This window comes from Sarcophilus harrisii, chromosome 4, assembly GCF_902635505.1.
Source record: "Sarcophilus harrisii chromosome 4, mSarHar1.11, whole genome shotgun sequence".
In the NCBI taxonomy this organism is placed as follows: Eukaryota; Metazoa; Chordata; class Mammalia; order Dasyuromorphia; family Dasyuridae; genus Sarcophilus; species Sarcophilus harrisii.
In genome coordinates this window covers 340,510,321-340,531,623 of record NC_045429.1, presented here as the reverse complement: position 1 = coordinate 340,531,623, position 21,303 = coordinate 340,510,321, and the positions used below count along the sequence as shown (strand labels likewise).

At 33.5% G+C, this 21,303-nt stretch overlaps 1 protein-coding gene across 1 annotated transcript in view; it reads right to left on the bottom strand.

Annotated features, from left to right (window-relative positions):
- Positions 1 to 1,728: 1,728 nt before the first annotated feature.
- Positions 1,729 to 21,303, bottom strand: part of UTP18 (UTP18 small subunit processome component) — a 37,022-nt gene continuing 17,447 nt past the window's right edge. The window contains exons 10-14 of the mRNA XM_031966430.1: positions 17,173 to 17,296; positions 14,137 to 14,311; positions 9,867 to 10,009; positions 6,152 to 6,198; positions 1,729 to 4,032 (exon numbers count right to left, since the gene is read on the bottom strand). Coding sequence (XP_031822290.1) covers positions 6,174 to 6,198; positions 9,867 to 10,009; positions 14,137 to 14,311; positions 17,173 to 17,296 — 467 coding nt within the window. The 3' untranslated portion in view covers positions 1,729 to 4,032; positions 6,152 to 6,173. The remainder of the gene's footprint in view (positions 4,033 to 6,151; positions 6,199 to 9,866; positions 10,010 to 14,136; positions 14,312 to 17,172; positions 17,297 to 21,303) is intronic.

Below are 21,303 nucleotides of genomic sequence, written 5' to 3'. Positions count from 1 at the left end.
AAGCCATTCTCCAACTGATAAATGGCCAAAGGAAACGAATAAACACTTTTCAGACAAAAAAATTAAAGCCATTTCTAGTCATATGAAAAAAAATGTTCTAAATCACTATTAGAAAAATGCAAATTAAGACAATTCTGAGATACCATTTCACATCTCTCAGATTGGCTAACCTGACAGGAAAAGATAATAATGTTGGAGAGAATGTGGGATAACTAGAACACATACATTGCTGGTGTTGTGAATTGATCCAGCCATTCTGGAGAGCAATTTGAAACTATGCTCAAAAAGTTATCAAATGGCATACCCTTTGACCCAACAGTGTTTCTACTGGGCTTATATCCCAAACAGATCTTAAAGGAGAGAAAGGGACCTCCCAAATAGATCTTAAAGGAGGGAAAGGGACCCACATGTGCAAAAATGTTTATGGCAGCCCTTTTTGTAGTGGCTAGAAACTGGAAACTGATGGATGGCCATCAGTTGGAGAATGGCCAAATAAGTTATGGTATATGAATGTTATGGAATATTATTGTACTATAAGAAACGATCAGGAGGATGATTTCACAGATGTCTGGAGAGACTTACATGAACTGATGCTAACTGAAGTGAGTAGAACTAACAGAACATTGTACATAGCAATAAAATTATATAATGATCAACGATGATGGACATGGCTCTTTTCAGCAATGAGGTGATTTAGGCCAATTCCAATAGACTTGTGAGGAAGAGACATCTGCACCCAGAGAGAGGACTATGGGAACTGAATGTGAATCACAACATAGTATTTTCACCTTTTTTAATTGTTGCTTGTTTTCTTTATTTTTTCCCATTTTGATCTGATTTTTCTTGTACAGCAAATTGCGAAAATACGTTTAGAAGAAATGCAAAAGGTTTAACCTATATTGAACCTTTATCTAGGGGAATAGAGAGGGAGAGGCAGGGAAAGAAAAATTGCAACAGGGTTTTGAAAGGGTGAATATGTTGAAAATTATCTTTTCATATATTTAAAAAAATAAAAAGCTATTACTATTTAAAAAAAAAAAAAAGTGACCAGTATCCAAAGTGAATAAGATATAAGAACTTCGAAATCATACCATATGAGGCTAGGTTAAGGCAAACAGATTAGGTGAGATGTGAGTGATAACTGTTCTCCAACATCTGAAAGATCACCCTGTACAACAGGGAGAAAACTAGTTCTGCATCGCTGGTTCAGTTGGCAAAGCACATAAGCTTGACATAAGTAAAAATATATAAAAATATAAAAAGTAAAAAGTTAAAAAATTTAAAAAAAAAAAAAAAAAAAAAAGGGTAGATGACCACTTTTCAAAACTTCTGTACAGTGAATTCTTGTTTAGGAATGTTAAAGTACGGGGCCAGTAAAATCTTTTTCAACTCAAGATTCTGAAATTAAAGCCTTACAGGAAAGCTTCTACTATGCTAGGAAATCCTTGTATCTATGGAAAAGATACAAATAGATCACAAAGGATGAAGTGTTCATAAAATTTAAGAGTTTAGAAACCATCCTGGACCAACTTCTTCCTGATATAGATGAAGACAATGAGACAAAGAGAGATATGACTAAGGCTATGAAGCCAGGAAGCATGATCCAGAATTTAAATTCTCTAACTTCTATCACTCATTTCAAGAAAAGCCATGGATAAGCCAGAATCTGCCAAAAAATGATCTAATTAAGTATTAAGGGAACACAAAAAATGACTGAAAAACTCTATTATTTCAGTATAATTATAGTTTATTTAACAACAATAGTATCTCTATAATGTTTTATAGTTTACAAAATGCTTTATGTTATTTGAACTGAGACAATTCTGTGATGTAGGTGCTACTATCATCCTCATTTTCAGGTAAGAAAACTGAGGCTAAGAAGTTAAAGATTTGCCCAGGGTCATTTACTGTAAGTTTCTAAGGCAGGATTTGAATTTAGGCTTTCCTGACTCCAAGTTCAGCATTTTGTTCACTATACCATCTAGATGTTTCTAACAAATAACTTTGGTTTAAACATTCAAAATCTACTAGCAACTTTTTGGATACAAAAATGAAAAACACCATAATCCTTGTTCTCACTCTCAAAAACCTTACAATCTAACAAAAGAGTTAAGACATATATACTAATAAGTAGAACACAAGATAATGCAACAGGAGCAAAAGAAAAAACCAGAGTGTAAGAGGACAATTCAAGAAAAGCAAAGATCATTTTCATTTGCTGAGGAGGAAAATCAAAGGTTTCATGGAAATAAGAGCTGGCTCATCAAAAGAAAGGATTTCAACAAGCATAGGGAAAAAAGGAATATACATTCATAGCATGAGTAGATAACTTATACAAACATTTGGAGAAGGAAAAAAGGAGTGTATATTCAAGGCATGGGGAGATAACTTGTGTAAATGTGAAGAAGAAAGGACAGGGAAAGATAAGAAAATATCTAGTCATCAAATTGAGCTGGAAAGCAGACTGCATAAAAAGGAAATAATGTCAAATAAGGTTGGAAATCAAAGTCCAGGGGAGACTGTGAAGAACAGTCTTCCAGACTGAGTTGATATTTTATCCAATAGCCAGTAGAATGGAGAAAAGACATTTTTGAGTAGAGAAGTGACATAGTTAGATTTCTGTCTAAAAATTATGGTGTTAGTATGTATGAAGTGGACTGGAATACCTAGAGTTAGTGAAAGCACTGAGGAGGTCACTACTGCATAAGCCCAGGTGAGAGGTAATGAATGGAATAATCTACTGAAAGTGGCAGGAAATATAAATGATACCAGAAATACTAGAAAATGATACTAAGTAGAATCAGTAGGACTTGATAATAAAATCTATGTGAAAGAGGTAGAAAGGGAAAAAGGGATAGGGAAAGCTTAAAGAAAAGGGAAGACAAAAAATGTTACTTTTATTGCACATTAAAGTGCCATCAACACAAACAGGGAACTTGGAAGGTAGTTGTTTCATTAGGAAAGACGGGATGATGAGTTCAGTTTTGAATATGCTGAGTTTGAGGTATTTATGCGACAGCTACATAAAGAAACCTAACAAGCAATTGAAGATGTATGCCTGGAGCCAAAGGATAAAGTAAGTGTAAGTGTAAGACTTTAGAGTCATACATAGAGGTAATTATTGAAACTAGAGAAGTAGACAGGATTGCCAGGGCAGCCAGCAGAAAAGAACAGTATTACAGAAGCAAAGAGGCCAAAGTATCCAGTAGAGGTTGAATGGCCAAAAAGGCAAAAAAAGATGAGAACTGAGAAAAGGCTACTGCATTCCTTAACTAAAAGGTCAGGGAGTAGTTTCATAGCATATTGTGGTGAGAGACACTGCAAGCCAATGTGAGAAAGTATCTAAGTCCACAGAGAGCTTTTTTATTTTTAATGTGGAAAGACCTGAATATGATTATAAGCAGAAGAAAAAGGGCTAGCAGAGGAGAAATTGAAAATGAAAACAGAACAGAAAATGATACATAGAGCAAGGTTGCTAAGGAAATGGAAGGAAAGATGATGAAGGGCCCACAAGTGGAAAGGTTGGTTTTCATATGGAAGTGGGCTATCTTACCCTATAGAACTTAAAAAAAAAAAAAAAAAAAAGACAGAATGGAAAAGGACAGGCCTTAGAGGAATTGTATGTGGAAGATGAGGGAGTTCATGAAGGATGACCTCAATCTCCTCAGTTAAATAAGAGATTAGGTCATCTTCTAAGAAAAAGAGAGTTGGAGCAGGGGTCTTGAGGAGAGGCAATCATTCATAAAAGAAAGAAAATAACAGGCAGAGTTAATTGTACGGTTAGACTTTTGCTTATGTTTCTCCTAAATACCAGCAGGTGTTTCTATTTTCTCACATTTAGAGATAAAGTGCATTTATTAAAATTAGGAGGACTGCAGACTAAGTCACTGTGATTAAGACAATACTGTTGTTAACTTAAACAAGAACAGTTGTTTTATTAATTTATTTTCCATTTATTAACATATATTTAGAAAACAGTAAAAAAAAAAAAAAAAGATATGAACAAGAACTTCTTTTGTAGTTTAACTGGATCTGAGGGAAAAAAACAAGAGATGATATTGAATTAATTTATGTTAGTGATCAACAAACAAAATAAGCACTGAGTGTAGCATCACAGGATGGACATCAATTCATATGCTTCTCCAGAAAACATTTTCCTAATGAAACCCACCTGATTAAGCCCTCCTTTTTATTCCAAGCCCTCCCAGCAATAAGATATCCCAAACTGCCATAGTGATCAATTGTCCTAGAAGAGTCACTTCAATGCTTTCTTCTCTGGCAGCTCTCTTGTGCTTCAGTCCTGGGGGAGCAGACCCCCAATATTGGGATGCAAGGTCTCTTTGAAATCTCTTTCTTCCGCTCAGTTCAGGAGGCAGATGACACCCCATAGAACCCAGTCCTTCCCCCAGTCCTTTTCCCCCAGTCCTTCCAGATGAAATTGTTTTCTCTTTCTTCCCATTTTCCTAAATTACTCTAAATCCATCCCCTCCTCCACCTGTCATACACTACTTTGGTGCATGTCACATCACCCCTAGTAGATTATAAGCTCCTTGACAGAAGTAAACTATTATTAACACCTAGAGTAAATGTTTAACAAACGTGTACTAAATTGAATTAAATGATGAGCTTTCCTCCCTCTTGTCACTTAAATATCAACTGCAGGGACCAATATATTGCCCTTCCCTAAATTTTTACTCTCTACTTATATTAATTCTCCTAAATCCTAGGCTCCAAACATCAGAACCAATTATAGTTAACTGTGTAACTGATCTATTGTTCATAATGACATTTTGATTTCATCTAATCAAAAAACAAGATGCCACAGCAACATGCTAAATGGTCTACTCTACAGCACTGGCCACCTGTCAGTGATACATGCTATCATTTATATAATCAAATTAGATGGGATCTTAAAGATTATGCACTGAAATGCCCACAGATTCCTAATATAACAATACTTTTTCCAAACTCAAGACTCAGTTTAAATTGATAAAATTTTAAACTGATAAATAAGGAAAAAGAGAGCTAATTTGCATTGTGCAAGTCCCACAGGTAAGAAGTTATCAAAGCCAGGATTGAGCCCATGTCCTGTGTCCTTGATCCAGGACCCTTCCTTCCCAGGCTGACAACCTGCTGAGTCCTAGAAGCATCGAACCTGGAGAGCTCGGGGGCATGCAGGCATGTTGGTTACATGCTTATGTCATGGGATCAGAAGAGTTCAGTCATCTCCTGTTCCACTAGGGAAAACCCTGTGATTTGCCCAAAAGTTCATTCCCTATTCCCCACTGCCTCTCTTTTTCCAGCTTGTGCTCAAGGACCCCTGGTGCCAATGGGAACCTGACACTTTGTTTCTTTGGCTCCCAGAGAGGCTGCCCGCCCACGCACCTGTCGAGTTACACAGGTGCACTCCTCTCCTCAAAAATCTGAAGAAAAGACGTGGGCCTTCTGGGGCCTTCTTGCCGCCACCCTCGCTACCAGAATGCCAGGCCTGGAATCCGCAACCCTGGAACTCACACTCAGCCTCAGACACTCATTAAGTGTTTATGTGATCCTGGCCAAGCCCCTTATCTTCCAATTCCTCAAGTGTAAAAATGAGAGAGGAGCAGCACTTAGCTACTGGGGTGGCTGCAAGGACCAAATGAGAAAGAACAGAAATTTCTTAGCACAGTGTTGCTGTATCAGTGTTAGCTATTCTTATTTTTATTATATTACCATCCTCTTAAAATACTATGCCATTAACTGAAGGCAATACTGTAAGTAATCCGAGCGGGAGAGGACTCCATCCGATGGCAACAGTTTATATAGAATTTATGATGAGCTTTCTTCACAAGCCTTTGAGGCAGAGTACAAACACCAATACCTCATTTTATGAAGGGGAAACAGGTGGTTCAGAGAGAGTAATGCTAATGAATGCCCCAAGGAGAGCCCAAGTCTACTGCTGGTGACTTCCAATGGATTGTTCCAATGTAATCTGATGCAATGTAACCCTGCCTCCCCCTTTCCTTACCTACTTCTCACATCAACAATATTAAGTAACTCCTCCCAAAATGATGAAATGCACTCCACCCACACACCCAAACATCAAAGAATTTAAATCCCTTTATCTATCAATGGTAATGAATATAACTTTAGGCCCCAAAAGGTTTCTTACCTGCAAAAACCCATCTCCCACCTCAGAAATCTGAATAATGATGCAACCTGAAAAAGATAAGAGCTATTGAGTCATTTCACAAAGTATCACAATTCATGTGTCAATTGGAAACTTTCCATGGCACTGTAAGAACTTTTCCTAAAAGTTCCACCACAGAACTTTTAAGGAAAAATGTCAGCATATACTATCAGGAGACTTAAGCCACTTGGAACCTATTCCCACGGGTGGGGAGCAATTTAGAACATGAAAATGGAAAAAAGGTTTACATTATAATAATTATATGTATAATATCATACATAATATCATATATACATATATACATACATATATATATATATATAAAATGATGTGGAAATTAAAACACCTGATGAAGAGATCTTTAACATAGTATATTTTGTAGCCTACATTTCAAATCAATGGCTATTTCAGTTTTCACAGAGCAAGATTGTAGAGAGATTTTATTACATACATAAAACTATGGAAAAAACAAAATGCTTAAAAATAAACTAGTATCAACTTCATCTTAAAAGAGTCAAAGTACAGGAAAAAGAGAAAATGCTCAGGAGGCAATAAATCCAAATAGAACCTTTAATAATGATATGGCATTCTGTTTCTAAACAAGATATTTTTTCAAGTAACAAGTACTCTTTTTTTAAGTTAATTAGTCCCTCCCACTACCATTGCCCTTTACCACTGAGCAAAGTTCTTAAAATCCCTCCTAGAAAACCATTCAATCAGAGCTAAAATAACCCATACATTAAACATTGAGAAATGTGTCCATTTCTACTAGTTTGAGCTCATGATTAATCATGGCATTAATCATCAGTTCTGAAGTTTTTTGAATTATATATGTGTACATGTGTGTTGTGTGTGTACACACCATTAAAGCATTTTAAAATTAATTTGTTCATACTCCCATCCACACCCCACCAAATTAAAAAAAAAAAAAAATTTAACTGAAATTTTTACATGCATCCAGTAATCCAACTGGATTACTGGTAATCCAGGAAACAAATTCCTGTTTGTTGTTCCCAGACAGATATTTCTGGATTTTAAAAACACTTCTCTTTCAAGAATTAAGTGGCATTTCAACCTCATCCTTTACACTTGTATGGGGTTCTACAATTCTTCAAAATTGTTTTTCTCCACATTATCACTGTATAAACTGTTATCCTACTTCTGCCCATTTTGCTTTTAATCGATTCATAAAGATCATCCCAGTTTCCACTAAAATTGTGCTGAAATTGTGATGAAGTCATCACTTCTTATGGCATTACACATTATAATCTATTACATTACAATTTGTTTGGCCATTCACTAATGGGAGGACGCTCCCTTAGTTTGCAATTTCAAATGGTACTATGAAAAGAACAGCTATTAATATTTTTGTACATATAAAACTTTTTCTTCTTTCATAAGCCCAATATTGGTATATAATACATATAGATGTATCTTATACTCTAAAAAAGTACTGAAGTTATTGTTTCAAGAAAATTTTTTGTTTAGTATAACATCTGTCAAAAACAAAACAGAATAATTTTGTTTTCTCTTTGACTAAGATTAATCCTCAATTTCTTTTCCTGGTTTTATTGATATAACTACCATTTCTAGTACCCTGTTAAAACAGCAGTGCTGATAATGGGCATCATCCTTGCTTAATCTTTGATCTTACTGGAAAGGCCTATAATTTTTTTCTGTTACACATAATGTTTGCTCTAGTATTTAGATAAATACGATTTACTTCATTGAGAAAAGTTCTATTTATTCCTATGATTTCTAATTTTTAACAGAAATGAGTGCTAAGTTTTGTCCAGAAAAAAAAGAAATCTTTTCAGTAGCTACTGATATAATTATGTTTTTTATTACATCAGTAATGTGGGCTATTGCATACATAATCTTCCTTATGTTGAATCAACTTTGATTCCTGGTATAAACCCAACCTAATCTTAGTATATAAACTAATTTTTTTAGCCTATTTATTAAATTTTATTTAAAATATCTACATCAATGTTCATGAGGAATATTGGTCTGTAATTTTTTCTTTCTGTTTTTGTCTCTCCCAACAAGATATTCTTAAAATATCTCATTTTAGAATAAAAGTTATAGGATCGCTGATTTTTCTAGAGTAACTTTTTGTCCCTTCAGAATTACAATAAACCATATCTTTTTTAGAAATGGAATATCTCCAAATCCTCAAAGTTAAAAAGACTTCCTTTTTTCTAACTTCCAGAGTTGCAGATTATTTAAAAAGATTCATTTTATAATCAATTCATCAAGAAAGTATAAAGTTCCAACTGTGCTACAGAATGGAAGGAAGAAGAAATAAAGGGAGGGAGGGAAGGCTCCCACTTTAATGTAGCTTACACTGGGGGGGTAATATGCATGCATGTTAAGTTGAATACAAATTATAAAAATGATACAAAGTCATTTGGAGTGGAAAGGGAAACAACAGTAATGAATGGGAGTGGCGTGAGGGGGAATCAGGAAAAGCCTCATGTAAGAAAGAATATGAGTTAAGCTCTGGAGAAAACTAGAGATTCTATGAAGTAAAAATGAGGAAGAAACACTATTCAAAGCATAAGGATGAGCAATAGAATGCCCATTGTGAGGCCAATTTGTCTTAAATGTAGAATAAATGAAAGGGAATAATAAGCCAAGAAAGGCAGTCAAATTGTGAAGGGATTTAAATGCCAAAGTAGTATATATTTTGTTCTGCAATATCCAAGAATGAGGAAAGGAGATTAAGTTCATCCTAGATGTTCTGGAGAAAGCTGTTTAGTTCTTTCTGAAGAATATGTCTTCTGACCTTCAGGCAATTAAATCTGGTTTATTCTTGGTTTTCTAGCTAATATATGTGGGAAGTATAAAATGGGCAGAGCATATAAGTTTTTATTCCCCTTGAAATTAACCATCATTAAGGCTATATACATGTAAGTAATCTCAATATGTTAAATATCTGATTTTTACAGTTTACATGTTCAGGTCAATTTAATAAAATAATTATTAAATATTCACTGTGTACTGAACACAGTGCTAAACTCACATAGTTTAGACAGGATATAACTCATGTAAGCCAAAGGATATGGACTCAAATAGTTACAGTACAAAATATGTAACAACTAAAAAAACAAAGTCAAATAAAGTGTTAGGTGAAACTGTAAAAAGAAAGGTCCTTACCAACTTGGATTAAAGGAACAAGAGAATGTGGTACATTAGGAAAACCACAGACTCCAGTTCAAGTCCTTCTTTACTCTCTTATCCCCAAATAACTTACATAGGAACCTAGAGCAAGTCACTTTATGCCTTCAGGTTGCTTTGAACATGGCTGACTAGGTCAGTGTCAATACTGGTGAATCAGAAGTACACATTCTGAATTAAAGATAATAAGCTAATAAATTGCAAGGGCCCTATCATGAAAGTTTTTTTCATCCATGATCCCTGTCTTCATGGGTTACTTGGGTAACATTTCACAAGCACTCAAACCACACTTTCCATTTCTTTTTGTATTTTGATGATCTTTTATAAATTACTGACACTGATTAAACTTTCCTAATGATAAAAAGCATAGGATAGAGCATAGCTAAAATCAAATGACAATCTGAAGATAATAAAATCTATCAAAGACTAAATTGCTAAATGGTATATATACTTCACCTCTTGCTTTCAAATGTAGCTTGCAGAGTGAATCTTTTAACATCTTTTAAGTAATACCTACCTATACAATAAGGCTTTGCCCTTGTTGTTTCCCAGTGCAAAATATCCACTTCTAGGAGAGAAATCCAACGTTTGAGCAAGGAAAATCTGCTTAATTCTATTCATAGGAAAGTTTAAAAATACTGTACAAGAAGGTAGATGAACCTGCAGGAGATAATAAAATTATCTTAATAACAGCAAGAATTGAAAAATCTTTTTTTTTATTTTTAATTTAATGTGCATTTAAGCTTTCCTATAGTGAATAAAAAGTTAATTGTAGTTAAATCTTATATTACATATAGTACTTCAAAGGTAGAAATGTTCCTACATTAAAAATAGATTTGGGTATTATTTGGATTTTTATTTTAACACAGCTAAGCCAATTTTAAATTTTGATAAAAATTTAAATATGCTTACAGCTCTTAACCCATAATATCAGAATGCAGAGAACATAGAAGAGTGTCAAGAATACTGTCTATAATTGCTTTCTATCATGAAATTCAATTCAAATCCAACAAGAATTTACTGAGCCAAACTCTCTGATAATGTAATAACAATGATGATGAGAGATCACCTAACGGGTCAGTTTGCTACAAGAATGCCAACTGCAAATAGAGACCTAATGTTATGGAGATAATTTTTGTACATGACAGATATACCAACAAAATTCATATGGAATCTTTTAAAATAAACTGAGTATTTTTCTCACATACAGCTATAACCTGATTTGCAAATATGTGAAGCACCCTTTTTGATCTTCAGATTAGGATAAATCAGGAAAACCAGATATATTCAAGTATCTGTTTTCCCCTATTATCACAGGAGGATCATAGAATATCTGAAGATGGGGCAATGCTGTTTTCCCCAGCAGCCAAATCTTATTTTCTGCCATGCCCTTTTCTCTATGATCTTCCTCTTTCCCCCTCCCTCTACAATACAGATCAGAGAAACACATACTTGAAGGATTTAGCTCAGAGATAAATGAGTATGAATACATACACAAATTTTATTCAGTGATTTCCCTTGACAAATTGTTGGCTTTCACTTAATATAGTCTACACATGTATAGATAAGACTGAATACCATCACAACAAGGTTATTTTCACATTCTAGTGCTAGTTAAAATGCACTCATTTAAAGCAGTACACTGTTTAATTTACTTAAATTCTCTTACCAGATATTTGTTAGACATAATATGACAGCTATTGACTATCAGAAAATGTAAGGAATTTATAAGAAATTTCACATTAGAATATCAGACATGTTCACTGAATTTTAACTCTATGCAGGTTTTTCCTACATGGCATGTTGCTAATACTAAGTACATTCCTATTCGTGGGAATTAGACCCATAAAGAAGTTAGTACTGCCTCAAATTTGACTTTTGCTCTATTTTCTTTCTAGATTTCAAGAGCAACTAGTTTGAATGTCAAAAACAATTTATAAAAATAATCAACTATCTGAATACATAAGTTAATGAGTGCTAAGGAAGACAGAGAATGAAAATATGATCTGTATTTTGTTTGGATACATATTACGTGACTTAAGAGAGGTTAGATTTACTTCTCTAATTATGTTTTTTTCCTGTTAAAAGCAAAATTAGCTGGGCTTTCTCACAGCAGATGCCAGCCAAGAAGAGTAAAGGTAAATAGTGAAGTATATATGTAATGGTTAAAAGGAAAAAACTAGACCAGGATTAACAATCCACCATGGGGGTCAAATGATAAAATTGTATTCACTACTTTCACTTTCATTTTAAGTATTTCACTTTCATTTTAAGTACAAAGATCAACCCCAATTAGAATTTATATAACTTTCCAACTACCATATTTTAAGCAACAAAATTGGACTAAGAATTGGGGGCTTCCCCCAAGTTAAAAGTTGAAGTACAAACCCAAAGGAAGTTTGAGCCAATTTTTGCCAGGGGATAGTATAGCCTATGCCTTGTTAAAACATTAAATATAGTACAAATTATCAGTGTTCAGGCTCTGAAGTCCCCTGCAGTCTGTAAGAACCAGGTCACTGAAAAGACTAATCTTCTAAGACTGGGAAGTTAAAAAGCTAGAATTCTTGGCCCCAAATAATTACACTTCTGGATCTGCTATTGATATAATGTTTTGGATTTAGATTACTTTATTGTAAAATAACAGAAGAGTTTGCCACTTTAAAATGATATGAGGCCCAACAACTGACTTAATGCTCTTTCACTGATACATCAGGACACTGCCATTCTTGAGTTTCTTTTTATTAGAAATTAACTTTAAAAAAAAACAACTATTTTTCAAAAAACTTTTTAAAAAATAAATGACATAAGCAGCCCTCTTTGTAGTGGCCAGAAACTGGAAACTGAGTAGATGTTCGTCAATTGGAGAATGGCTGAATAAATTGTGGTATATGCATGTTATGGAATATTATTGTTCGGTAAGAAATGACCAACAGGATGATTTCAGAAAGGCCTGGAGAGACTTACATGAACTGGAACTGATGCTGAATGAAATGAGCAGGACCAGATTATTATATACTTCAACAACAATATTATATGATGGTCAATTCTGATGGTCCTGGCCATCTTCAGCAATGAGATGAACTAAATCAGTTCCAATGGAGCAGTGATGAACTGAACCAGCTATACCCAGCGAAAGAACTCTGGGAGATGACTAAGAACCATTACATAGAATTTCCAATCCCTATATTTTTGCCCGCCTGCATTTTTGATTTCCTTCACAGGCTAATTGTACAATATTTCAGAGTCCAATTCTTTTTGTACAGCAAAATAATGGTTTGGACATGTATACTTATTTTGTATTTAATTTATACTTTAACATATTTAACATGTATTGATCATTCTGCCATCTAGAGAAGGGGGTGGAGGGAAGGAGCGGAAAAATTGGAACAAAAGATTTGGCAAATGTCAATGCTGTAAAATTACCCATGCATATAACTTGTAAATAAAAAGCTATTTTAAAAAAATTTTTTTAAATAAATAAATGGCATACCATTTTCCCACAATTAGAAAACAGTACGCTTTCATGAACAATAAAGAAAACCAGGCAGAACTACTATATATCTTTCATAAAATATTCTGTGCCTATTGGATCCCAAATTTGGATTCCTAAAAAAAATCTGCTACCATTAAAATAACGAAACAAAAATTTGTGAAATAGATTTTTTTTTTAAAAGCAGAATGGAGTTTTAACCTTCCCCATCTACTAACTACCATTTAAATATTCACCTAAATTGAGTGCAGAGCTGTAGCTTTGCCAAAAGTATGACTGACATCTAACATAGCTCATTAGTAAGATTAAATCCAGCTGGAGAAGTCTCCAGGCTAGTAACTTTAACATTTTATTAAGAATGTTTTAAGTGCCAGGCCTATGGCTAGATACAGAGGGTAGAGTTTCACACATTGTATGTGTCAAGAGATGGATATAGCGTGTTACTATTGGGCTTATATCCCAAGGAGATATTAAAGAAAGGAAAGGAACTCTAATGTGCAAAAATGTTTGTGGCAGCCCTCTTTGTAATGGCTAGAAACTGGAAATTGAACGGATGCTCATCAATTGGAGAATGGCTAAATAAATTGTGATATATGAATGTTATAGAATATTATTGTTCTATAAGAAATGACCAGTAGGATGAATACAGAGAGGCTTAGAGAGACATACATGAACTGATGCTAAGTGAAATTAGCAGAATCAGGAGATCACTGGACACTTCAACAACAATACTATATGATGATCAATTCTGATGAACATGGATCTCTTCAAGAATGAGATAAACCAAATCAGTTCCAATTGATCTGTAATGAACAGAATCAGAGACACCCAAAGAAAGAACACTGGGAAATGAGTATGGACCAAAACATAACATTTCCACTCTTTCTGTTATTGTTTGCTTGCATTTTTGTTTTTTCTTCTCAGGTTATTTTTACCTTCTTTCTAAATCCGATCTTTCTTATGCAACAAGATAACTGTATAAATATATATACATATATTGTATTTAACATATACTTTAACATATTTAACGTGTATGGGACTACCTGCAATCTAGGGGAGAGGGTGGAGGGAAGAAGGGGAAAAGTTGAAACAGAAGTTTTTGCAAGGGTCAATGTTGAAAAATTACCCATGCATTTGTTTTGTATATAAAAAGCTATAATTTTAAAAAAATAGGAAGAGAGATATAGTTTCATTTTTCTTTTTTAAACCAGTATTTTCTTTTCTAATCTCTTTTTCAAATCCCCAACTTGGATTAAGAGCTATTATCAATACTAAAAAGAAAAGTTTAAAAAGTTACCAATCTAGCAGCTTCATTTGTTTCATTAGAAGCTATAGCTAGAATTTCTGTGGTAGGATTGAAGACCATAGAAGTAGCTCCAGTAACCAAATTCATTATGGCTTTTATTGGCTTCGGGTTACTTTCTCGAAGACAAGTATCTTGATTATAGATATTTACCACACCAGAACTAGAACTATGAAAGAAAAAAGAAAGCAAATATCAAGCTCAAATCACCATAAAACAATAAGAATTTTCACAATCTATATGAACTGGATATAAAGGAATATTGACTGTCAATTATGAAAACTAGGAGAAACTGGAATTATTTATATATACTTGAATATGTTTATAGTCTTAAGATAAGCACTATTAAACTAGTTAGTTCTACAGACCTCAACTACATTACCCAAAGATAAGATCTCAAACATATGTGTTTTTGAAGATCAAGATGTTCAGAAAATAGAAGATAATTTCGTATTTTAACACTTTGATTAATTATAAGAAAAAAGGACACTTGCATATTAAATAACAAAATCAAGTATTAATTAAATCAAAAGCATTTATATTAAGCTTCAAATAGGTAATTCTTATCTTTTTTCTGCAACTGGAAGACCCCAAAAGACTTTTAAGAGCATTAGGAATATTAGCACCCTTCTCCCCTGGTTCTACTTCCTGCTTTCCTGTTCAGCCTCATTTAGACAAGTAACCCTTATAGAGTAGCAGGTGATGTTTTTTGCTAGCTACAAAGATAATACTGTGTGGCAAATGCTTGGGTTTAATTTGGAGACCTTTGAAAGTATAGAAACTGGTCGCCTATTAAATAAAGGTTTCCCCTGACACCTCATAAGTCATATTTTTATCTTTTCATTGTCAACATTTTTACATCAGCTAAAGCTGTAGCAAACATTTTAGCATTTAGAGTATTTTCTAGCAATTTCATGTCTTCATGTAAAAATTCATGCACTAAAATATTATCTTCATGAAGATATAGATTGTGAAAAACTGTTTTCAAATTAGATTGGGGGTAAAGGGAAGCAAATCCAGGCTTTTTAAAAATGCCATTTAGGAGATGATCAATTCTGATGCATGTGGCTCTCTTTAACAATGAGATGAACCAAATCAATTCCAATTGTTCAATAATGAAGAGAACCAGCTACACTCAGCGAAAGAACCATGGGAAATGAGTGTGGACCACAACATAGCATTTCCACTCCTCCCGTTTTTGTCAGCTTACATTTTTGTTTTCCTTCTCAGGTAATTTTTACCTTATTTCTAAATCTGATTTTTCTTGTGCAGCAAGATAACTATATATATAGGTATACATATATTATATTTAACATATACTTTAACATACTTAACATGTATGGTCTACCTGCCATCTATCTAGGGGAGTGGAAAAGGAGGGGAAAAGTTGGAACAGAAGGTTTTTCAAGGATCAATGCTTAAAAATTACCCATGCATGCGTCTTGTAAATAAAAAGCTATAATAAAAAAAAAAAAAAAGCTAGAAAAGATAAAATAAATAAATAAATAAATTCCACATAGGAGTTCAAGGACAATCAATTTTTGTAATGACTATACATAACAATGCAACAAACACAAGATGTGGAGTCAGGAAATTTAAATTAGAGACCAGATGTTGTGAATAAAATAACCCTAGGTAAATCACCCAATTGCTCTGAACCTCAGTTTCCCTATTTATAAAATGAAGGGATATAAGATTTTCTAAAAAGCTTCTAGATGTAAAAATATGATTCTTAAAAAACTAGATTTTTATGTAATACCAGAATAAATGTAAATGCTACTTTACAATTTATAAACATCTTTCAGAACGCTTAAGATTCTACAGCCATCTCATTTGAATGGTTCTCCCATTGGTTCAATTCTTCCTGGAATCTCCATTTTGGGGAAAAGCCCCAGGCGGGACATCTTCCTTTTCTCAACTTAGCCAACAAACCTCAGCTCCTTCTGACTTCCTCGCCTGTGGGTAGGCCCCTTGTCACACTCCTGAGTTCTTCCTGGAATCTACATTCATTCTCTCCAGATTTAGCCACCATGCCTCTATCTATATACGACTCCCTTACTCCCAACATAATTCAACTTCCCTTTTGCATTTTATCTTCCCCCATTACAAGGCTCTTAGCATTTAGCATTGTGCCTGGAACACCATTAAAAAAGTGTTTTAATAAATACTTGCTGATTGATGACTAACTCCTATTACCCAGCAAGGTAAACGGAATAAGAATTTTGGCCTCATCTTCCTGATGAAGCAATGAGCTTCCCAAGGTTGCACAGCCAGCAAGTGGCAAACTTAAGTAAGAACTCAGATCTTTTGACTTCCAAGTCTTAGTGTTCTTTCCACTATGACATTTTTTTTGTATGGGGAAAAAAAAATTGCTTTTACTCCAGAAAAAAACTATAAATTGGAAAGAGATAATAGGGAAGGAAGAAAAACAATGTTAATTTTAAGAAAAAACTTCAATAGTGAAGAAATCCTTTGAAATAAGCAAAATTTATATTTTACATAAAGTTCTTTGTTATAAAAGATGTTTTTTTCCAGTTTAATTCTAGCCTATCAAGATCTTTTTTGGAGTCAGACTCAAAGAACCAATATATTAAAACTCTCTTTAAGCTTGGTGTCGTCATCTACAAATTTGACAGGGAGGCCAGCTAAACCTATATCCAAGAAAGCATTAAAAATGTTAAAACAGCACAAGGCTAATGACCCATTCCTGTATATTTTTCTAGGAAATTCCCCCTTTAGCAGCAGGAGAGTAAAAATAGTTCCAAAAATGTTAGGATAAGGCAAAACTGCTACATTTCAGTTATAAAACAAAATGCAATTATAAAGTCATCCTGTATTTTACTGGTTCAACAGCTGCTACAAAAACACTAAAATTAAATCATATATTATGGCAGCAAGCAAAAAGTGTATCTGAATTTAGGCCATCAAAATAGAATTTTGAATCAATTCTATGAAAATTAATTTTATAATTCTGTATTATTTAAAATATACAGAACTGTCATTAATATTAAACAGTAAGAGGTTACTCACCCACAAGCAACATATTGTCCATTCCTAGACACAGCAATGCTTAATCCACGCAAACACCCTTCATCAGTAAATTTGTTCAGACATTTCCTGGAATTCACATCCCAAATGTAAACTTCACCATCCACTGAATGAAAGAACAAAAGATCAGAGGTAACATTATAATTTTACAATCTACAGGCAAATAAACCTATCAGTTCTTGAAGTTACCAGGTGGACATACTAGTAAGTATTACATAGGATACTCTATGACAATTAAAAAAGAAAGTTCTAACCACATATTAAACTTAGGTCAGTGATAAGAAAGTAGCTATATTTCATGGTAGATTACTAGAGGTTTTAAACAATAAATCAGGGCTTTAAATGCTAAATTTAATAATTCCCTAAAAGTTTGATGAGTATCCTTATTTTCTTTAAAGTTGACCCAAACATTAACTGTGCTGCTATGACTAAACCTCATGAAATTTTGCCTCCCATCTCAGGCCAAAAGTGAACAAATGTCCTAAAATTCACTTGTCTGATTAGGATACTGTACCACAAACCTAAGAAAAAATTCTAGCTCTTACTTTCCTTTCTAAAGAATGTTTCCATAAAATATATGTTGGATAAGAGTTTAAAGGCTTACCTTTATTTCTTTTTTTTTTTTAATTTAAAAAGAGGAATAAATTACCCTAAATTGAAGAATACTCTAAAATGAAGGCTAATACAAAAAATTCCATGGATTCTTATTAGCCTTCACATTAAAATGAACTCATTAGTTTCTCCAAATTCAGAAGAAACTAATGAGTTCATTTTAATGTGAAGGCTAAGAGTGAGTCTGAAGACCAAAAGGAACAGAATACCGCTTCTTCAAGGAACCAAAGGAAAAGAAAGAGATTAGGTAGTTCCTAAGATATTTGAAAATTAAGTTATATGGAAAAATACAAAAAAAAATGCAGAATTTCTTTATTACGTAAGAATTTACTTCAGGAACAGAAATCAATTGATCTGTATGACTCAGGACATAGGTTGTAGAGTATTATCTGAAGCTCATAAGAAATTAAGTGATTTGTCTTATAAGTATCATAGGTAGTATTTGAACTCAAGATTCTTTTGATTCCAAATCCAGGACTTTTTATTTACTAATTTTCTTAAAAGTAAAGTAAAATAATAAAAAAGAACAATAAGAACCTACCCCAGGTCCACAATAGAAAAGCGTAAGTAGAAGAAACCATTTAACACTTTAAACTTATATCAAGATAAATCAGAAACATGATTTTTTTGTACTTATTTAACATGTATTGGAATACCTGCCACCTAGGGGAAGGAGAGGGGGGAAGAAGGGGAAAATTTAGAACAAAAGGTTTTGTAAAGGTCAGTGTTAAAAAATTACCCATGCATATGTTTTGTAAATAAAAAGCTTTAAAAAAAAAAAGAACAATCTGATTTTAGAAAGGCCTGGAAAGATTTACATGAATTAATTCTGAGTGAAACAAGCAGAACCAGGAATTCATTGAACATAACAGAAAGATTGTGGGAGGATCATCTTATGAAAGACTTGGTTCTTCTCAATGCTTTAGTGAACCAAAATAATCTCAATAATCTTTGCACAGAAAATGCCATATGCATCCAAAAAGAGAACTATGGTTATTAAATGTAAATCAAGCTATGTTCTTTTCTTTTTTGTTTCTCTCATTTTTCCTTTTTGTTTGGATTTTTCTCTCCCAACATGATTCATAAAGAAATGTGTATTTAAAAAAAGTTAATGTACATGTATAACCTGAAAAAATAAAATTACTAAAAAAAAGGGGGGAGGGGGAAACTAGGACAAAACAGGAATGTTTGTTCTTTAAATACAGCTTCCACAACTGAATGGATGTCCATCAGTTGGAGAATGGCTGAATAAATTGTGATATATGAATATTATGGAATATTACTGTTCTGTAAGAAATGACCAACAGGATGATTTCAGAAAGGCCTGGAGAGACTTACACGAACTGATGCTGAGTGAAATGAGCAGGACCAGGAGATCATTATATACTTCAACAACAATATTATATGATGACCAGTTCTGATGGACCTGGCCATCCTCAGCAACGAGATCAACCAAATCATTTCCAATGGAGCAGTAATGAACTGAACCAGCTACGCCCAGAGAAAGAACTCTGGGAGATGACTAAAAACCATTACATTGAATTCCCAATCGCTATATTTATGCCCACCTGCATTTTTGATTTCCTTCACAAGCTAATTGTACAATATTTCAAAGTCTGATTCTTTTTGTACAGCAAAATAACGTTTTGGTCATATATACTTATTGTGTATTTAATTTATATTTTAATGTATTTAACATCTACTGGTCATCCTGCCATCTAGGGGAGGGGGTGGGGGGGTAAGAGGTGAAAAATTGGAACAAGAGGTTTGGCAATTGTTAATGCTGTAAAGTTACCCATGAATATAACCTGTAAATAAAAGGCTATTAAATAAAAAAAAAATAAAAATAAATAAATAAATAAATGCAGCTTCCAGGTCACAGGGCAGGAAAGTTTGGAGAGTAATCAAAGACACAAGATAAGGAGAAATCCCTATATACTTCCTAAATCTTACAAGATGAGTTTATATTAGGTAACTTTTCCCCACATTCCAGAAGGTGACCAATGAAACAAAGATAGGCAGAGAAAGAAACAAAGTATGGAACCTTTCTATCTTGGAGATGACCTAAAATCACTTATCTCATACAACATTTAGCAATTTCCAGGGAGAAGCAGTAGCTAAGTAAAAAAAAAATAAATAAATTTGTCGTTCATTCAATCAGTTGTGTCCAAGTCTTTGTGATCCCATGGTCCATAAAAATAGTACTGTATTATTTAGCCAGTTATTTATTATCTCCTCTTTTCTTTGTTGGAATGTGAATTCCTAAATCTATAACATTTTAAATTACTCAAAATGGTTTGGAATTTTTAGTGCTGAATAAACTATTGGGTCTGGATAACATTTTTTGGAAAAGACTAAGATCACTAGATAGAGAGAGCATCAAGTCTGGAATTAGGAAAACCAAGATTCAATGTGGCCTCAGGCACTTACTAGCTATAAGACCTTGGACAGGTCAGTCACTTACCCCTATCTGCTTAGGCTTCCTCAGCTAGAAAATGAACTAGAAATGGAAATGGCAAACCATTCCAGTATCTTTACCAAGAAAACTTCAAATACGATCATGATGAGTTGAAAAGACTGAACAACAAGATGACTAAATGAACAATTATTATCTGTGAAAATATAAGATTGCCTATCCACACCTTTCACTCACACCTGGAATTTCCTACCCCTGACCTTTAACTTCCAACAAGCCTTACACCTCAGATGGATTCAATCTGAAATAACTATGTTAAAAAAAAAAAAAATGCAAACAATTTTAAAAAAAAATTGGCATTATTGGATTGAATTTATGTATATGGACAAGAACTCAATGGATACTATACCTTTCTAATTCCCAAAGAAGTTTTAAAAGCTCATATCTTCAAAATATCACCATTAGAATATTTTGAAAAACATTTCACTTTAACAAGACTTTCATATTGTTGAAGCACATAGCATAGGGAGTAAGGGGAAGACTGAAATTAGGAAGACCTAAATTCAAATCCTGCTACTGGCATAGACTGTATGCTCAAAGACAATTCCCTGAACCTCTAGGTGCCCCAGGAAACTCATTAAGATAGGAAATTACAAAGGCGTTTCCACTCTACCACACCAGTGAAATCATAGTCTAGCTAAAAGGAAAAAAAAACAAAAAACAAAAAACACTGTTTAAGTGTTACGCCTAAATCTATGTCAAAAAGACATTTCAATTAGCAGATGCCAAGAAGATGGTGTCTAATGAAAGCAAAGGAATTCTTGTTCAAACAGAGCTCAATGTAAATACAATCAATAAGTGTTAAGTTCTTAACATAGTGCATGTGTGTGCGAGTTACAAAAAGTAAAATGAAAACGGTCCTTGCCCTTAAGGAGCTTATATTTTATCCAGGAAGTATGAATGTTCATTCCTAACAATGTCACAGAAACACCCTTAAGACATTTAAGTGATCAGAGAAGAATAAGCAGTTTTCAAAGAAATACAAACTATCACCAATTATAGGAAAAACTGTTTAAAATTATTTA